Source organism: Mytilus edulis, chromosome 14 (assembly GCF_963676685.1).
Source record: "Mytilus edulis chromosome 14, xbMytEdul2.2, whole genome shotgun sequence".
Taxonomy (NCBI): domain Eukaryota; kingdom Metazoa; phylum Mollusca; class Bivalvia; order Mytilida; family Mytilidae; genus Mytilus; species Mytilus edulis.
The window spans coordinates 45,740,038-45,761,143 of record NC_092357.1 but is presented as its reverse complement, the minus strand read 5'-3'; the positions used below and the strand labels follow the sequence as shown (position 1 = coordinate 45,761,143).

The following is a 21,106-nucleotide window of genomic DNA, read 5'->3' as shown; positions in this document are numbered from 1 at the left end:
TAGTTATCTTTTTTATTAAAAAAAGACTATCAGAAAAATATAATGTAATGTTGTTTGCATTGTTTAAAATTATTTCTATTTCTTGTTAAAAAATACAGCAGTTATTTTTGTAATTTGTTATTTTAAATGCTTCGATTGTGACGAGAATATAGAAAGTCCGTGATTATGATAAGGTTTTATTAAGAATTGTATGATGATAAGGATACAAAAATTTAAAATATTGAAAAAAACAGACTACATTTTTCAATAACTGCAGTTTCCCGAGAATGTTTGGAAAAAAATAAAATAAAAATCGCGATGTAGATATACCGTTTTAGAACTCGCCGGTTTTGAAAATATAACCTAAATAAAACGAAAAAGACCATTCTTTAATGATGATATTTTAATTTAGGTTTTATCTGTACATTTCTTTTCATATTAATTCATAAAACTTTGCTAAATAATTAATAAACAAAATGTATCATTGAACGTTCGATTTTCAAGAGTCACCATTTTAATTAGATTAAACGAAACTTAGATTCCGTAATTTGTATTAGTTTATCATGTGACGTATTAAAGTTCAATCCGTCATCAAGGTTGATCGGTACTATCCGTCCGATCAGTCAATTACTTTTACTATAAGTCTGATGGATTGCTGACGTGAGTTTGACGCGAACTTGACTGATCGGTGACTGATCGATGACCGCTGACTGATCGCTGAAATAGTAACGCCTAAGGTTGCAAGTACTGTAAAAAAACAATGTTTTTTTTTAAAAAGAAGTCTTACTTTTATTATCACATTAACATATTTTAATGAAAACCCAAATGTGCACTTGTCTTGTAATACAGATGACATACATCTTTTTTGTTTGTGTCTTTGAGACGGAAAAAAAGATATGTTCTTTTATTGACATAATGGAAGTGTTTACATACATGTATAAAGTGCCAATATATGTTATAAGAGAGGCAACAGATACAAAAAGGATAAATCAAACGCATAAATCGAAAATAAATTGACAACATCATGGCTTAGAAAAAAGACAAACTCAAATAGTGGAACAGCAACCTACATAGTGTTATAATATTAATCACTATAAAACAGACAACTATGTCAACATAGGGAAATAAAATGACATATAGAAAAAAGCACATTAGCAAAATTGATGGACAACAATACTAAAAAGACTATAGCACAATAACACAAGGCAATATTAAATGTATGCAATCTAAATACCTCCTCTTATCATCTTTAATAAATCCAAAATATGTCCCTTAATATGAGGCGGGCTTCACTTTAAAAGAGAGTCTATATAAGTACCACCACTTAAAAATAAGATATAGAGATGATACATTTTGAATCTATAAAACAGTGCATAAGAACGGCATACATGCCATTTTCAAGTACACTTACATTCGTGCTCTATGTCTTAAAATCACCAGATATCCAATTTTCCCAAATCATTTCCGTGATATTTAGTTTTATCTACAAAAACGTCCATAATTATACCAACTACTATAAAATCCAAGTGATTCTAGTGTTTATGATGTTATTGGTCTTTAATTTAATAATTTAATTTTTTTCTTAACTCCTTTCAAATTCTTTATAAAAATTTAATAGACTAATTTATTTTTTTAGTCCTTCTGTTTCGGCAAATGATAATTAGAAACTTTAAATCTTTCTTTTGAGTCTTTTGCCCCTCTTTTGAAATATCAATTCAAAGACTCATATCCATCGCCAGCCAACTATCAATGACTCCTGCCGCTTGACTTTTTTATCTTTATTTTTCTCATGTTGTTTTTAATGTTAGCTCGATTTTATGTTTAACAGTTTTACGGGACCTTTATTTTTACTGAACTAGTACACGTTTTGAAACAGGGGCGAATTGAAGCCAAACTTTTGGTGCGAGATCTTCCCGCTATGTTGATTTTGTTTCTAGATACATGCAATATATATTTATTACACTAAAAAAACAATTTTGAAGACCAAAAGTACGCTTCTGTTCTCAACATGCTAATTGTTCTTAATAAAATACACAAAAAACCGTAGGAAATAACCATTACACTTTCATAACAACCTACAAAAAGGAGGTAAGTATGAGATAAACTGAAAATGCGATTTGTGACCCTATTATACAGTACTACCTGTGACTTTATCTTATTAATGGTGGCCATAAAAAATATGTTCACCATGGTGGCCCTATATGTCCATCATCAAACCCCCTGTTGCTTTTTTAATACACAAGGTATTACTCAAAAACTAGTCAAGGCTAAAGGGAAATCTTGAATGCATCGAAGTGTTAAAATTATATAACTTACAGGTCAGGTGTCTCAGGTAAAATATACATGTATGTGTGTTTGTCAAATTTAACTGAGACTACTATAACTGTTATAGTAGTCTCAGTATTTAATAACTGTGATTATGACAAGAAATTCAAAAATAAAATGAAATAATGAAACTAATTGAACAAATAGTTATCAAAAGTACCAGGATTATAATTTTATACGTCAGACGCGCGTTTCGTCTACATAAGACTCATCAGTGACGCTCAGATCAAAATAGTTAAAAAGCCAAATAAATACAAAGTTCAAGAGCATTGAGGATCGAAAATTCCAAAAAGTTGTGCCAAATACGGCTAAGGTAATCTACTCCTGGGGTAAGAAAATCCTTAGTATTTCGAAAAATTCAAAGTTTTGTAAACAGAAAATTTATAAAAATGACCATATAATTGATATTCATGTCAACACCGAAGTGCTGACTACTGGGCTGGTGATACCCTCGGGGACGAAACGTCCACCAGCAGTGGCATCGACCCAGTGGTGTAAATAGTTATCAAAAGTACCAGGATTATAATTTTATACGTCAGACGCGCGTTTCGTCTACATAAGACTCATCAGTGACGCTCAGATCAAAATAGTTAAAAAGCCAAATAAATACAAAGTGCAAGAGCATTGAGGATCGAAAATTCCAAAAAGTTGTGCCAAATACGGCTAAGGTAATCTACTCCTGGGGTAAGAAAATCCTTAGTATTTCGAAAAATTCAAAGTTTTGTAAACAGAAAATTTATAAAAATGACCATATAATTGATATTCATGTCAACACCGAAGTGCTGACTACTGGCACTACTGGACGAAAAAACAACTGTCCATACCAGTAACAGTCATTGTACGACTATTTTAGTCTGTGGAAGACTGAAGAAGACTGTCAAATCAACCTTATTTCGTTGTTACAGTTATATTTTGTTTGTCCCAACACTTTTATGGGTTGTGAAAAACATTAAATGCTATCATCAGTCATTTTAGGACTGTTGCAGTGGTTTACGGCGTTGTCACAGCCAAATACTATTCATAACAGTCTTTCTAAAAGTTGTGGCAGTTGTATAATGTTTGTCCCAACTTTTTTATAGTTGGGACAGTTGAAATTTGTTTGTGTCAACTTTTCAGACGTTGAAGCAGTCAAAAAATGTTTGTTAAAATGTTTTTAGAGTTGTAACAGTCGTAAAATGTTTGTTACAACTTTTAAAGGTTGTTACAGTCATTAAATGTTTATTAAAACTTTTAAAAGGTTGCCACAGTCGTAAAATGTTTAAAACAAACATTTCATGGGTTGTTACATAATGATAATAATAATAATAATGATTTATTTTATTATAGTGTCACATATTTGATCAGACATATATATACACAATATCATAAACAACACAAAATAAAAAGATCAAATACCCAGCCTTATGTAGACTTACGAGACACTTATGTACAAACATTTCTAAAATCAAAAAGTTAAAAGGTTTCATTAAACAAGTCATTGTAGTCTAAATGTTCAAAAATTCAAATTCTAAAAATTTTAAAAAGATTTAAAAAGATAAACTTATCTTCATACTGAGCTTTAAAAATAAGAAATAACAATAGAAAAATATTAATTATCACAGATAAACTTACAAAAAAGTAAAAGTTTTTCCAAAATGACTAAATAATTTGAGTTAAAATCACTGTTTATAAATATAAATAGAAAAACATTAAATATTTTTGCTTGATAAATTCTCATGTGCTAAATAGTTTTCGTCTCTGAAAAGATTTAAAAATTGCATATGACAAAGAAGTTTGTATATCTTCACAAGACATTATTTCGATAAATTTACTGTCCATATCCAAAGTATCGAAGCTATCAATTAAAGTTCTGGCTTTAGCAAACAATTCAAATCTAATATCGTCATATAATGGGCAAAACAACAAAAAATGTTTTTCACTTTCAACATCGTTGCTATTACATAGTCGGCATAGTCTTTCATCTACTGGTGTTCGCGGTCGGGCATATCGTCCTGTCTCGATCGCCAACGGCAGAGACCCGCTACGGAACAGGGTAACAGTTCGACGCACATTTTTGGGGAGTTGTAGCTTAAGGTATCGCTCAGTTTTAACGTTTGTTTTGTATAAACGGTATGTCCTTAATTTATTTCCGTTTACATTGTTCGAATCGTCAAATAACGCTTGTTTGAATTCATCGTTATCAACCACATCAAAGCGTTCCTTTATTGTTCGCATAACAGTTTTTGTAGAAATTAATGTATCATTAAGAATAGCAGTGGCATCAACGGTTTCCGCAAAACGTTTCACTTTAACGTACCATCCTTGATGATACAGTTGTGAAATTACCCATAATTTATATGATCCCTCATCTGCTGTTGTTTTTTTGTTTTTTTTAATTATTTTGCGATCGTTCTGTCTTTTGTCGTATTCCGTTTATGGCATTATAATTATGTCTGTTCATTTGTGGCGGACTTGTGCGTTTGACGGTTTATCTTTATTTTTTATTCAGTCTATTCAAGAGTCTTTTATAATTAATATCCATTAGGGACATTTCCCGACGATAATAAATCAAATCTGTCAAGTTTTCTTAAAAACGGAAATCATATTCTTCACCCGTAAACGATTTGACGTTATTGTACCTTTGTCGGCAGAAATAGCGGGTCTGCAAACTATATTTTACAAAGAATCGTAGACATGCCATGGTAGAAGGGAAACTACATATAATATAACGGATGACCTGGACATTTCAATCGGTGAGTAGAAATGAACAATATTTTAAAGCATGTCTATCAGAATAATCATGGATCCACGATTTTGAATCGAAAATGTGCACATTTCGTGCCTACCCCTCAGGCCTACCCTCATGCTTCAGGTATGAATCGACGTTCTTTATCACCTCACTCGTGCATATTACATATCTTTCTCTATATATATATATATATATATATAGTTGCATGTTCAAATGCAAAGTAAGAATTTGGGCTTGTAAAAATTGTTCCCGGGATTGTAACCCCCTTTTTTTGGAAGATCAATTGTATTTGAAGGTACATTTAGTTTGAACCCCCTTAATCCTGGGTTGAGACCCCCTTTCTTTAAATGGCTTGATCCACCCGTGTTCATCATCTTACTGTGTTAAACCCTTCATGATGATGTGGGGCATTCACAATGGTTTTAGTTTTGCTGGATGGCCTTTTAGTTTTACTACAAAACCTATATTTATATTGTATATAAAAAAGAAGATGTGGTATGATTGCCAATAAAACATCTGTCCACGGCACAAGAGACCAAAATGACACAGCAATTAACAACTATAGGTCACCTTTTGGCCTTTAACAAGGAGCAAAGCCCATACGGCATAGTCCGCTATAAAAGGCCCCAATAAGACAATGGAAAACAATTCAAACGAGAAAACTAACAGCCTTATTTATATAAAAAAAAATGAACGAAAAACAAATATGTTACACACAAACAAACGACAACCACTGAATTACAGGCTCCTGTTCTGACTTGTATGTTAATGTATTGAAAACTGCATGACTCATACTAAAGTTATTTCTAACTGGATTTTTTTTAAATTGAGAAAATTCAAGTTGAATATTATGACAAAGTAAATATTTATGTGTAAAATGTGAAACTAGCATGTTTGAGTATATTTTTAAAATAATTTCTGAGTCATGAATAACAAAACATGGATATATTTTATATTTCTAAAGCATGTCTTGTACATGTTATATTATCAATCAAAACAACTATTAATCAAATCAGTGTGGCCTTAACTTTTTATTTTCATGTGAACTCTGTCAGTTTAACATGTTTAACATTAATATAATATTTTCCTGGTTAGCATGGTTAATCAAAATTCAATTATGCCTTTTAACTTGTTTTGGTCTTGGGGCTGCTGTCTCTTTTGCATATATACCAATCATCTCCTTTTAAACATATTTCAAGTGTCTTTTAATTTATTCCAATGGCCTATACTTATGCATTTTATGAATTTTATAGATATTGAATTACAAAAATTAACTTAATTAACTACATGGTATGTCTCAGATCATGGAAGTAATATTTAAATATTACTTCCATGCTCAGATCAATTTGGTTAAAAAAAGATACTTAACATGTTTTACATGTTGAATTCAATTTCAAAATAAATAATTTTAAAAATATGTTTACTGAGCCTCAAATTGCCCTCAATTGATGACCATGTAAATGTGATATTAGAAAAGGTAACAATCAGGATGTTGACACTGAAAAGTTAATTATCAGGACTTCTTATATACATGTTATATGTAATAAACAGATTAAGACACAACAGTTTCATGAGTTTATTGCCTTGAGGGATGAAAATTAAAATGTCATAGGTATTGAAGATGATTTTATAATGATATCAATAAGTTTTAAATGTCCTTTTCAAATTGTGGATAAATTTATAATTGAAAGTAATTTAAAAATGTGAAACAACATGATATAATCTTTTTTTTTGGATATTATATTAAAAGTTTTAAAAGTTTATCTAACATGTCTAAGTCATGCAGCCAAATATTGATTTATCAACATAAAAATGAGTAAATAACTAATATAAAATAAAGAAAGTATGTTGTCTGGTTAAATAAACTACAAAGCATTATTTAATACAAGCTGCAATAAGTAAAAAGTAAACTGGGTAACATTTAAGATGTCAAATTAAACTGAAAGTTTACTGCGAATCATAAGAAGGAAATACTAGCATTTTTAGGTTGCTAAAAATGTTTAAATTAAAGAAAGGGTTAACCTTTGAACAAAGATTCTACATTTCATCAGAGACATGTATACTAAATCTGTATTTATATGTCTCTGATTTCATGATTTACATAAAAAACAAGGTTTATTCATTCATGACACAAAATGACAGTCAACAGTGCATTTTTTTTTGGTCATCTTTGTAGTATTTATTTCCTATTATTAAATGATCCAAAGAAATCACCTGTTATGTTTTAGAGAGAAATAACTTTGTCTGGCTTTAAATAATTGATCAAAACAATCTTGTATAGTGCTAGTCTCAATTAGACAGTAACCCTTCAATGAAGTACACACTTAAGAAAACATTAATGTAGAAAGAGAGAACATATTTTTTTGAAATAAAACCCCAAAAAAGGGTTTTATTCTTCTTCGCATACCGGACTTATAAATTGAATTGTATAAGTCTCATAAATTCATTTGTGTACATCATAGAACTTTGTTGTCAAGAAAATTATGATTACTAGTATTTATACATGAATATACATGTATCTTCTATATAAATTTAAAGAAGTATAAAGTTATTATAATCATGATAATTATACAATATTGAATACTTTATTCTTAATTTATGTTTTTTCGTTTGTAGAATTCACATTGGTTTGAGCATGATTCCCAGCCAGATTATGAAGCCGACATAAAAAGGAAATACATGTACATATAGCATGTATAGGTGACACTAAGTATCTCGCATACCTGTAGCTGTAAATTGTGAAACAGTGGATTAATGGACTTATTGTTGTTGGAAATAACAAATAGGGCTTACAGCAATATGCCATGATGTTGATGGGATTTCATATCAAATTGGACAAGCAGAAAATTGTGCATTGTACAAATAGCAAACTTACAATTTGAAAGAAAGACTACATTATTTGATGACAGTGAATACCTTTGATAATTAATTTATTTGAAATTGAAATAATAATTTGGAATTAAAGAGAATTCAAAGTTTTCTGGGAATATTAATATCATAGTGCATCATATTTGAATTCTATGAAATATCTTAGATAGTTATTCAAGAATAGCAAATTGGATTAATAAAAAGAATCAGTTTCAGTGAATATCAATAGTGCATCATATCTGAATTCATGAATACCTTGGATAATAATTTATATGAATTTGGATATTGAGAATACCTGGTTTGTGTGAAATTTATAGAAGTTAATGCTTGCATTCCTATTGTTAGCTATATGTACCACCAGGGGGTGTTACACAACCTTGATTACCCATGAGGGTCTGTCGGGGTCCGTCACTATTGGTAAGTGTCATGATGACGGAAGTTTTTAATGACCTTGACTGCCTTTACAGCCCTTGCATGGACGTTGGTTGATGTAAAATGACTGCTTGCTGTACTTATATAAGAGTCTGAATGTACATACAGTATATAAATATAATCAATCATCTAAATTAATGTTCATTCTGAAACTGGCATTTTATACTAGTCAAAAATATTAAACAATACATGTACTTCAAAGTATCATTTTATTGTCTTGCCTTCCACAAAAGTCATTTAAAGTTGATTGTATGCAGGACATAGGTATTACAATATTGGGCTGATGAGGTAAACTTTTTTATAAAGCTTTACATTTTAAAAGCAAGAGCTGGATGCTTCTTATCTTGTATTCAGATAGCTAATATGTTATGAAGTTTCAGTCTGTCATTATATGTCCATTGCACCTGACCTCATTTCATGGTTTAGTGACTGCATGTAAAAAATACTGTTTTTCTAAGTGAGATGCTCTCTTATACGAGTACATGTACATTTTGTAATTAGATACATTTTTTGTATATACAATATATGATATAAAAAAGAAGATGTGGTTACACTGGTATGATTGCCAATGAGCATGATGAGACAACTCTCCACAAGAGACCAAAATGACACATAAATTAACAAATATACATGTAGGTCACTGTACAGCCTTCAACAATGAGCAAAGCCCATACTGCATAGTCGGCTATAAAAGGCCCGGAAATGACAATATAAAACAATTCATACGAGAAATATGAGTATCTTGCAAGGTCTACTTGTCTATCAGGTTGAGCTGACCTGACCTTGACTTAATTTCATGGATAAGTGATTAAGAGTAATTTCAGTTTAGGCCAAATTAATAATTGTGTGTCTCCTATTTCACTCTCCAAAAAATTCAGAACATTTTATTCCATTAACATGATTAAAAAATTTTGTTTTTAAATTTCTATACTTTTTCTGTTAACATGGTTAATGTACATTTTTGTACTGTGATAACATTTCCCATATTTGAAAGCTAATACACTGCAGTCTTAGTCGTTTCAAAGTTTGGTTTCTGATCATAGACAGAATGGAACAATTGAGTCTTTGTCATGTACATGTATGTCTGACTGGCAGGGTTCATCAGACATTAAGCTAAATGTCATGGGTTCATTGGACAATGTTGAATTTTATTGGTTTTGTCTATTTTTTAATGTTTCTCAGATGCGATAAGCTAATTTGTACATGTATAGGATCACTATTTTTTTTGGCATATGACATGAATGTTAGGTGTACATGTTTGATTGGCCGGTTTTATCTAACAATGAGCACATTTTCATGGTTTTTGTCCAGCCTGCAACTTTTGTTTCAGAAAGCTCGACATAGGGATAGTGATCCGGCGGCGGCGGCGGTGTTAGCTCACTTCTTAAAAGCTATATATTTTAGAAGGTGGAAGACCTGGATGCTTCATATTTTGTATATAGCAATGTATAGATGCCTCATGTTACGAAGTTTCCGTCAGTCACATGTCCAATGTCCTTGACCTCATTTTCATGGTTCAGTGACCACTTGAAAAAAAAGTTCAGAATTTTTGTAACGTTGAATTCTCTCTTATTATAAGTAATAGGATAACTATATTTGGTATGTGCGTACCTTGCAAGGTCCTTATGCCTGTCAGACAGTTTTCACTTGACCTCGACCTCATTTCATGGATCAGTGAACAAGGTTAAGTTTTCGTGGTCAAGTCCATATCTCATATACTGTAAGCAATAGGGCTAGTATATTTGGTGTATGGAAGGACTGGAAGGTGTACATGTCTAACTGGCAGGTGTCATCTGACCTTGACCTCATTTTCATGGTTCAGTGGTTATAGTTAAGTTTTTGTGTTTTGGTCTATTTTTCTCATACTTTATGCAATAGGTCTACTATATTTGTTGTATGGAATGATTGTAAGGTGTACATGTCTAGCTGGCAGATGTCATCTGACCTTGACCTCATTTTCATGGTTCAGTGGTCAAAGTTAAGTTTTTAAGTTTTGATCTTTTTATCTAATATTATATGCCAAAGGTCAACTATATTTGGTGTATGGAAATATATTATGATCTTTATGTCAGTCCCGCAGGTTTTATTTGACCATGACCTCAATTGCACGGTTCATTGGACAGTGTTAAGTTTTTGTGTTTATGTCTATTTTTCTTAAACTATAAGTAATAGGTCAACTATATGTGTTGTATGGAAGCATTGTTAGCTGTACATGTCTGCCTGGCATGGTTCATCTGACCTTGACCTCATTTTCATGGTTCATTGGTCTTTGTTTAACTATCTTGTTTAATGTTAAGTTTATGTTAGGGTTGGCAAAGTATTACCCGCCCAGGTTTTACTGGGCGGGAAAACCCGGGTTTTCCCGGGCTGGGCAATACTCCCTGAAATGGGGAATACTGGGCAATACTGGGCAATATGATTTTTTAAGCTTATTTCAACACAAAATAGTATAGACTTGTTGTAGTTTCATAGTATTATAGCTAAATATAAACATTTTATACAGATAACCATTGAGAGTCATTTCTAGAAGATTAAAAAATCAATTTCATTCTCTTCTCCACATAAATTCTATGTAGGAAAAATACAATATTTGCACAATTTAGGATTCCTTGTTAATTTCCAAGCATTGTTTCAATAATCTTAACACTTTATTGCAGTGTTTAATTGAATTGTAAATTAAATTGCTATATACACAATCATGATTGCTAAATAAACACCCTACAGGGTCTTGTCATTAACTGTTATAGAAATGAAAAGACTGTTTATTGTTATATAAACATATTCTGTGTTCTAATCTGAATAATTACTTATTAATTAGTTTTGTACATTTGTACATATAATAATTGTTTCAAAGTAATTTTCCTTACATGTACATGTAATCCTTAAATTCTTTATACTATTTATATATTTGATGAAAATATTTTTTTATAAGAGTAATGTTAGAATAATTCTTTCTCAGATGTATACACTTGTACTTTTGTACATGTATGAATCACAAGACTCTCAAACAAGTAAACCTTTTTATAAATAAAAATAGGTTTGTATATATCTTAAATGCATTGCATTTGTGTTTGATTACTGAATCCTCTGAAATTCAAACCAGTATTTTATATTACCCAGTATTGCCCAGTATTACCCAGTAAAACCCATAAACTTTATGTGACAGTTGTAATAACGCTTTATACTTAGGACTATCAACATAATATCAATGATTAGTAAAGAAGGCGAGACATTTCAGTGTGTGCACTCTTGTCATTAATTTGAATAAGGAGATGTGGTATGAATTTCCATGAGACAACCATCAACCATAGACCATGTAGACTAAGTGATGTGCTTGTTAGCTATATAATAGGTTACTCCACACCCTTCAACAATGACCAAAACTAATACTTCATAATGAGCACCCTATATAAAGGGTTCAGCCTTGCACGCAACACTGTCAATGTAAAAAAAAAGATCAGACGAGAAGCCCTACAGCATGTACAGTGATGACAGTTTGATTTATATACAAAAGCTACAAACAAACAAATATGATAAACAGCAAAGCAACAAAACACACTACATACATTGAAAAATAAACCTGTGTCAGGGTGGTGCAACCTTCATGTACATGTACAATTCTAGCATAAAGAAAAAATATTCAAAAAATACCTGATATACACAAAAAAAATATCATATGAAACCAAAATACCATATATGTATATATGACTACCAACATAATTTAATCAATATTTAATAGATCAGTGTTAAAATATGTTAACACATGCAGAAGAATATCTCAAGAATGTTTTGAAGGACTTTATGAATGCCTACTCAATCCAATCTATTAGAAAAATCAGTTATTACAGAAGAGTGTCTACCATTCACTTGCACTGGGCCGCACTTATATTAGAATTTCTTTTGACAACCCTGCATACATGTACATCCTTATCCATTTAAGGATTCTCTACCTTCATAAAACTTTAGAGGCGTTGGTTCAGCAGTCTTTCATTTATATTACATGTATTAGAATAGTATGATAGCAGAATATATCGATATGAAAATATCATATGTAATGTATATCATGTATATAGAATAATATATATTTAAATGGATGAAAATCATATACATGCATGTATGCATGTAACTGTATAAACAAATATGTATATAACAACAAACCAGAGTATACTGATTTGTATCACTACAATGTAAAATAGTTATTACAGTGACGTAATTCCCTGTCATTTAATCTATACATTGTCCATCCAGGAACTTGTTTCAGGAAAAATATATCTCTGTCATGTCTGTTCACATGGTAGATTTACCTCACTTTTACATGTAGGTTTATATATGTGATAAATTTGTTGAGAAAAACCCGGCGAAATCTAAACTCGATGGTTAATATTTTTGTGTCCATGTGGAGAGCTATTAATTAAGACATGATTTGAACCTCAAATAAGACACCACTCGGTACAATAACAGTACAAAGTTGAGTAAATCTGACTATACTATTAAAAAAAACCGGTAAAATAATATATATTGAATTTAGATACAAGACATTAACGAATATTTCAGTGTTTTCCATAGCTACAAAAGATGCGTTGAAAGTTCAGCATAACTGAGATTTTTTTTTAATTTATAAATCAAAATTGTTAGAACCGAGTACGGTAACTTTTATACTTTTCAAATAGTCACAAGAGCTTAAAAACAAAAAAATGAATTCTAAAAGTGTCCATGTCGTATGAACTAAGCCCTCGGCAGTTTTCTACTGGGATAAGTTTGATAAGTGTGTATATTCCCGCTGGGTTTATAGTATATTGACCGTTATTATGAAGTAATGTGATTCGTAAATCTACGGGTAAAACCTTATATGCATGAATGATTTCACAACTTTGTCATGATATTTCGAAAAGTGTCATGTTATAAGATACAGTTTTTTACAAATAAATTGAGACACCTTGTTCAATTTATCTGACAGGTGCATGTAACTGTGTTTGTGAATTAAATGCGCATAAACCAGTCCGATGTGAAATTGCAGGTATCTAACGGTGGTCTGATTTTTTTCGAAGAGATGCGAGACAAGGGAGTGTCAATTGAGTTATTAATTTACAACATTTACCAGATAAGCGTGGAATCCCAAAATTTTCAGCGGCAGATATTTCAATATGTTATTTGTTTTTACAATCAGTTTCTATTTATACTAATGTATTAAATGGGTATGGCAGTTGTGTCTTTTTTTATAACAGCCTTTTTAAAAAATTGCACACGATGTAATTGTATTTAAAATAATTTAACCTATCCCGGACTGTCAGATAGAAATTTGGTATCCGTGACTTTTAAGTCTATAAAATGACTACCAATATTTGAAAGTTGCGACACTTATGGATTATTAAACTGTTGCTGTATATAATGGTTTTAGGAATCATATTTTAACTGTAACAACCTTTTCGACGTTTAAACAGTTTATTTACGACTGTTTCAACGTTTTGCGTGTTGGGACAGTTATCAAATAACTGTAACAACTTTCAAAAGGTTGCAACAGTCGTATTATAACCGTGACAATATTTTCGGCGTTTAAACAGTTTATGTATGACTGTTACAACGTTTTTCGAGTTGGGACAGTTGTAAACCAACTGTTACAACTTGAAATTAGTTGTATCAGTCCTTTAATGTTTGTGACAGCTATTTCTAGCGTTGTTGCAGTCGATTTATGTTTGAGACAAACACTTGAAAAGTTGGGACAGTCACAAAATAACCGAAACAGTCAAATTTTACAACTGTTACAACTTTAACAAACAATTACAGTCTTAGAACGACTGTTACTGGTATGGACAGTTGTTATTTCGTTCAGTAGTGTGGGCTGGTGATACCCTCGGGGACGAAACGTCCACCAGCAGTGGCATCGACCCAGTGGTGTAAATAGTTATCAAAAGTACCAGGATTATAATTTTATACGTCAGACGCGCGTTTCGTCTACATAAGACTCATCAGTGACGCTCAGATCACAAACAGCTTAATTAAAAGATAATTGTCTCCTGACTTTTAGTTTTGATATTATACTTTTTAAATAATTTTTGATCAATTTAACTTATTTTTTATATTAAGTCTATTTTTTTGGTGGTGAAGAATAAATGAATATCATTTTTAAATATACTGCAAACATTTACAATGCCTGCCTTTTTCTATTGACAAAGGTGTTTCTCAAATTAATTTTTCAAGTTTACAATTTTTATCATAAGTTATTATTTTTAGACTTTTCTTTAAATTCTTTTTTTATTAAGGACTTTAAAAGTCTTAATTCATTCAAGTCCCTGCAATTATTAACTTTATCTAAAAGGCCTATAGGTTTATTGAAATATTCTTTGTAAATGTATACCAAGAATATATGTATCATGCTAGTCCAGCACTATCGACAATATAATACACTGGGGAAAAAATGAATTTAAATAGACCATTAAAGTGTCACCATCTTTAGAAGTGCACTTTATTTTTCTGTAGACAAATTTTGAAAAAAATTAACCAAACTGAAGATAACATATTTTATAAGTTTCAAGACAATTTCTTTAAATAAGTTCTTTTTATAAGATTCACTTGATTCAGATATATAAGAACATTTTTCATTATGATTAGCATTTTAAATGAACATTTATCAAAATTTGATGATAACTAGGTGGACATTTGGAAAATAAGTCTTTTCGGTGATTGTTTGTGCACAACTCTTGTTGTGAGATTTGAAGAAAATTTAGATAAACAAAATTAGTTTCCTAAACGATATAATGGTACTTGTAGTTTTCCTGAATAATATTAGATGTTATCAAAATCTATTGTAAAAGGATTGATGTTGATCATCTTATTTTGTTAAGAAACCAAATTGTTTAATTACTTTCATTTTTTGTATTTAAAATATCACTTGCATGATTATTAGTTATTATTAATAGTAATAATTCATTTAATAATGTTAACAAACAATTGCATACAATGTACATCATGTACATTTATATAAACCTTTTACTTAAAAAACAATTATTAAAAGTCTGTTAATTTCAAATGCTAGTCAATTACTTTAGCTTTGACTTTTTGTCATTTCTACTCAAGATTCTTACTAAGAAGAAATTAAAAGAATAAGAAACAAAACAGGAAGAAACAAAACATACAAAAATGAAAAAAAACAATTAAAAAATAAAAAATTTAAATAAAATTAAAGACAAAAAAATAATAATAAATTAACAGACTTTAACAATATTTTATTCTACATTTTCATAAAAAGGTGAAATGTCAATTTTAAAAGAAACCCAAGTTACCTGTACAGGTAAATTTTAATGAAACATACCAGCTGAAAACTTCAACCCTGATTGATTTTAACAGGTAACATAATTAGATAAAAAATCTGCCTATGATTTATGACCCCCAATAAATGGCCAACATCTCAAGATTGAATACCCCAATAAATGTTCACCATTGGATGTTGACCATGCAAGAGGGTGGACATAACTAAGAGGAAGTCACAGGCTGTACTGTAATAGAAACTGAACCATTTGTTAACTACTGAAATTAAGTGTTTGTACTCAATAATTACACTGTCTTTTACATTTTTCTTTCCTTTTAGATATCAGGAGTTGGTTGCTTATATGATGCAAACAGAATGTTCTCACGGTGTTTATATGATGGAAGTCATATTTCATTTGAGCTGAGAAAATCAAAGAAAGGGGTTCCAGACAATGTAAATGACACTTTCAAGTTTCAAATTGAAACAAAATGGGATTTCAATTGTAAGTGATTGTATTGCTGGAAATCTGGTTGTCTAACTAATATTTAGACTAAACATCGCTGATACAGCAAACCTTAACATACATGACATCAATATACATTTCCCAATCGCAGGAGTGATTTATGTTTTAAATATCTGTTCACACAACAACTAAAGAAGAGAGATCAAGGGTACCAGTATTAGAATTTAGTACACCAGACGCACGTTTCTTCTACATAAGCTCATCAGTGACGCTCATATTTAATATATCAAAATATTTATAAAGCCAAACAAGTAGAGCATTGAGTATTCAAAATTCCAAAAAGTTGTGCCAAATACGGCTAAGGTAATCTATGCCTTAATAAGAAAATCCCTAGTTGTACCGAAATATTCAAAATTTTGTAAACAGGAAATTTATAAAAATAACCACATTATTGATAGTCATGTCAACATCGAAATGTAGACTGCTGGGCTGGTGATACTCTCGGGGACGAAACGTCCATTAGCAGTGGTATCGACCCAGTTGTGTAAATAGTTATGAAAGTTACCAGGATTATAATTTAGTACGCTAGACGCTTGTTTCATCTACATAAGACTCATCAGTGACGCTCATATCAAAGTATTTATAAAGCCAAATAAGTACAAAGTTGAAAAGCATTTAGTATTCAAAATTCCAAAAAGTTGTGCCAATTACGGCTAAGGTAATCTATGCCTGGGATAAGAAAATCCTTAGTTGTTTCGAAAAAAATCAAAGTTTTGCACACAGGAAATTTATAAAAATGACCACATTATTGATATTCATGTCAACACCGAAGTGTTGTCTACTGGGCTGGTGATATCCTCGCGTAGTACTACTACTACTACTATTACTACTACTACTTCTACTACTACCACTACTACTATTACTACTACTACTACTACTACTAGTACTACTACTACTACTACTACTATTACGACTAGTGCTACAACTATTAATACTACTCTTCTGTTACACAATAATACAAGACATTATTAAAATTTAGATACTATCAAGTTTAGGTACACACATGTTTATAAAATGAAATCATTTCAATTAAAATGGACAATGCGAAACATTTAAATCTTTCGGTATGTTTTGCCTTTAAAGCAACACAACATTCAAATTGAAAATATGAAGAAAATTATAACACTTGACACTATACATATCAGAATACCATAGACAAGTTTAGCACACTTTAAGTATTTACAATGTGTCAACTGCATACTGCATTAACTAAAAGTTAAAAACAGAAAATTCCCTTTGATTTAGCTTCTTATAACTTCATTGAATTTAATAATTTCGTTATTCAGCTCATCCATATTTTATTGCATTTGCACAAGTACAAGTGCTGATGGTTTTGAGTTACTTCACTTTTATTGATTGTTCAGAAGAATTTTATATATCATTTACACCTAATTTGATTTTAGATGAAATGATTGGAGGAATATCCGGTGGCATTGTTGGGATGTGTATATTCACTGGAGTAGGAATCTATTTGTGTATTAATTGTCGCCGCAGGAAACAAGTAACAGGAAGATACTGCTGCACATGTCCCACATATGTACTCAGTTGCTCGAGTAAGTTCTTTGATATCATTTGGATTCTGACAATGCAAGTGAACAATAACAAACATTATTGAAGCAATCAATGCAATAGTTCTACTAAAAATTAAACTTCCGTTTTCGTGTATTTCTTTTATGTTTTGTATATATATATATTTATAAATTGCTAGGACCAGCACAGTAAAACGAATTGTCCGAATTCAATAACATGACACTAGGTTTACAGACACATATAAGAATGTATTGTTTTACTCCCCAAGTTTTTCTGATCCAATCTCATATCATCTCCCTTATGTGATGTTGAAAAACTAGCTAGAGACCAATTGACGAATTTTTTTATAATGATAGTTTACTTAACAATCCAAAACAAATGCAAATACCTTATTGATCTTTACAATATATATATATGTCTGGATCCAAGAAAAGAAGGCATATGTCCAAACAGCAATGGACTGTTAATAATATTAGACTTACATTATCAAATTTACCTGTTTAAATTAAAACTAGAGTATAACTATTAGTTGACATGTAATGCTTTCTGTAGGTTGCATACGTGGTCCCCTTGAAAAATGCATCATTATGTGGTATCTACAGCAAAGACTGAAAACGGTTGAATCTAAATTGAATAATTGCGCTGAGGGTATAACTTACACCCTTACATGCAAACGAAGTTTTTTTTCGTAATTAGAAATAACAAAATGGAAGCAAAGACAAACTGTGCAATGTTTGAATCCTAACACATTTGTGGCAAACAATTGTATATAGTGTTAATTATTGAAAACCGTAGTATGTTTTGCTGTATATGTCAGAAATAACCTAAACTCAATTGTATCGTACTAGAGACAATGCTTACCAACAATGTAAGCTTGAATTTATGTTTTTTTGTAAGCATTAGCTAAACAGATCTTAATCATCGTCAAAAATATACAACTGTTCCTTGCATTTTGAGCAAGCTATATAACCAAACGTCTATAATTTTCACCAAGTCATGAATATGACAGATGTAATTCATTCGTTTGATGTGTTTGGGATTTTGATTTCGCAAGTTGATTAGGGACTTTCCGTTATGAATTTTCCTCGAATTTCAGTATTTTTGTGATTTGATATGTTCTATCATATTTTCAGAGTCCATGAAAGAGGGAATATCACAAGGTTTCTCAGCAGAATTAGCTGGAGCTGGTATATTGTTGTGTTCCTGTGTAATTTGTAGACGACAAAATTGTAAACAACAGGAACAAGATCAGTGCGAAAAAGGTACGAAGGCCTTGAATGATGTTATATTCCGTCAAAATATATGAGTAAAAGTGTTCACGGGAAATTTACACCAACAAAGTACATTATTGTACAATTCGAATTATTCAAAGCGAATAGAGAATAACATGAATAATGATATGACGGGGATACGTAATTTTGAATCTGATATCACACACAATTCTTTCAAGATTCAGTTTGCTGAAAGATATAAGTACCAACTTACAAGAATGTTGGATATGTTCTACGTGTATGTACATGTACAAGGATTTAGATTTTAAAACGATTTGGCCTCGAGTATCTATGAAAAGCAAATAATGGCAGTAATACGCATAAGGTCTTTATAATTGTTATAATACGTTATAAGAAACGCGTGTTCATGAAAATATGTTTGTGTTCATTATTTCCATAAACTTATACAATGTTATATTACATAACAGAGACTTACAAAATGTATCTAGTCGATTTATGTTTCTCAAAATATACAAAACAAAAATCATAGGAAGCTATAGTTGTCCAAAATTGACTTTTGTTGTGTATACATATTGGTCAGATGCAGCAATAGTAATTTATATAATACATAGAATAAGAACACAATCGAATGCAGATTACACAATACATGACAATACATTGTTATAATGTAAACGATACGTTTTTTTTCTGCAATATTGTGCGTACAACTGCAATGTGGTAAAGGTAATTTTCGAAGTCCTTCTCATCCCTTAAAAAGGGACTTAGTCAACAACGAAAATTTGTATATATATTTATGTATCGGCCATAGTGATACTTTTCTGTGTTGTTTTGCAAAATTGTCTTCTTGTTTATCTTAATAGTTGCTATGGAAACTGATTGCACCTCAACTGATTCAGAGAACAAAGGGGAAGTCGTCACGGGGGAAACCGTTACGGGCTTTAAAGATCAAGACACAGCGCCATTGTGTGACAGTTAAAACGGCAGATATTTGAGGATATATAGAAGAAAAAAAACATGCTTAGATAAGAAATCAATAATTGTAACTCTGTATTTTGTATATTTTTTTAAAACAGTACATTGCACCTTTATAAATGCTTATTAACATCTCAGAAATTTAAAATTTAAATTGATTTAAGATAACTGCTGTGGTAAAGTGTTTTTATTGTTGATAAGACTGTGTTTGAATAATCATACGTATACTTTGCATTTTTTAAAGTAAAACAGTACATGTACTATTAATCAAGGACTAACTTTATTTTGAATATACAATTCAAACGACATGCCGTCTCGTTTTGCCTTATTTACCTTCGAGTAGCAGAATGGGGTTCTGCTTAATTGTTACAAATGTATTACATGATAGTCAATGAATTCGAAATTGTTCAATGGGATAAATAATACTTGATACCGGTTAAAAGTTTTACTTTAGCAACGACTATGTAGATGCAACGCGCTTTGCGTACACAATGTAAGTTCTAGTAAATAAAGATGAGTTTATTGGATAGTCTTTTTATCATGTTCTGTTAGCAGCATCCTATGCTCTTGATAGGATAACACAACACTCGGATATTGTTTGAATTAGGAAACCAATATCTTATATGCAAGAGTAACGAAATGCTTCTTCGTTATACATAGAAATGTTAAGGGGTTAACAATTTTGAAACTCAATTCATCCTATCTGTCGTAATTGTTTGTTCTTCACTGACCCCCGTTGTTGTCCATTTCGAGATGAAAGTTAAGATATGAGGGAACATTATTTAAATCTGTAATATCATTTATATCAAATTATAATTAATAAAAGCGTTAAACATATTCTCCGAACATTGATTTATTCAATAATAGAACATCATACATAAAGTGGAATGTGAAGTCAAATATATGTTAATTTATTTTTAATCTTTTTTAATAAAAAAAAAATCGGCAAGAAGACGAGCAAAGCTGGACACCATTATGATTGCCAATTGTTTTGTTTTGTTTTTATTTAAAAAAAAAGCCGTCACTTAAACGTTACAAATTATGATGGCATTAAATATAATCATGTATTTGAATGGTGTCAGTTAAGTCATGTTTTGGTTTATAAATATATTTTTTCATCTACATTGTTTTCATAAAAACATAATTATAATTTACGAGAATTAACATGATTAACTTGTATAAACTATTGTCAAATTGATGTCTACTGCAAAAGATTAAGTTTGAATTCTACACCTTTGATTGCCTTTCAATTTTCACGATGACAATGTAGT

The 21,106-nt window shown here is 30.7% G+C and overlaps 1 protein-coding gene across 2 annotated transcripts in view; it reads left to right on the top strand.

Moving 5' to 3' along the window:
- LOC139502894 (uncharacterized) overlaps positions 1–20,677 on the top strand; it is a 28,658-nt gene extending 7,981 nt beyond the window's left edge. For both annotated transcript variants that reach the window (XM_071292561.1, XM_071292562.1), the window contains 4 exons: positions 15,918–16,080; positions 17,505–17,654; positions 18,765–18,893; positions 19,724–20,677. In XM_071292561.1, coding sequence (XP_071148662.1) covers positions 15,918–16,080; positions 17,505–17,654; positions 18,765–18,893; positions 19,724–19,839 — 558 coding nt within the window. In that variant the 3' untranslated portion in view covers positions 19,840–20,677. The remainder of the gene's footprint in view (positions 1–15,917; positions 16,081–17,504; positions 17,655–18,764; positions 18,894–19,723) is intronic.
- The last annotated feature ends 429 nt before the right edge of the window (positions 20,678–21,106 follow it).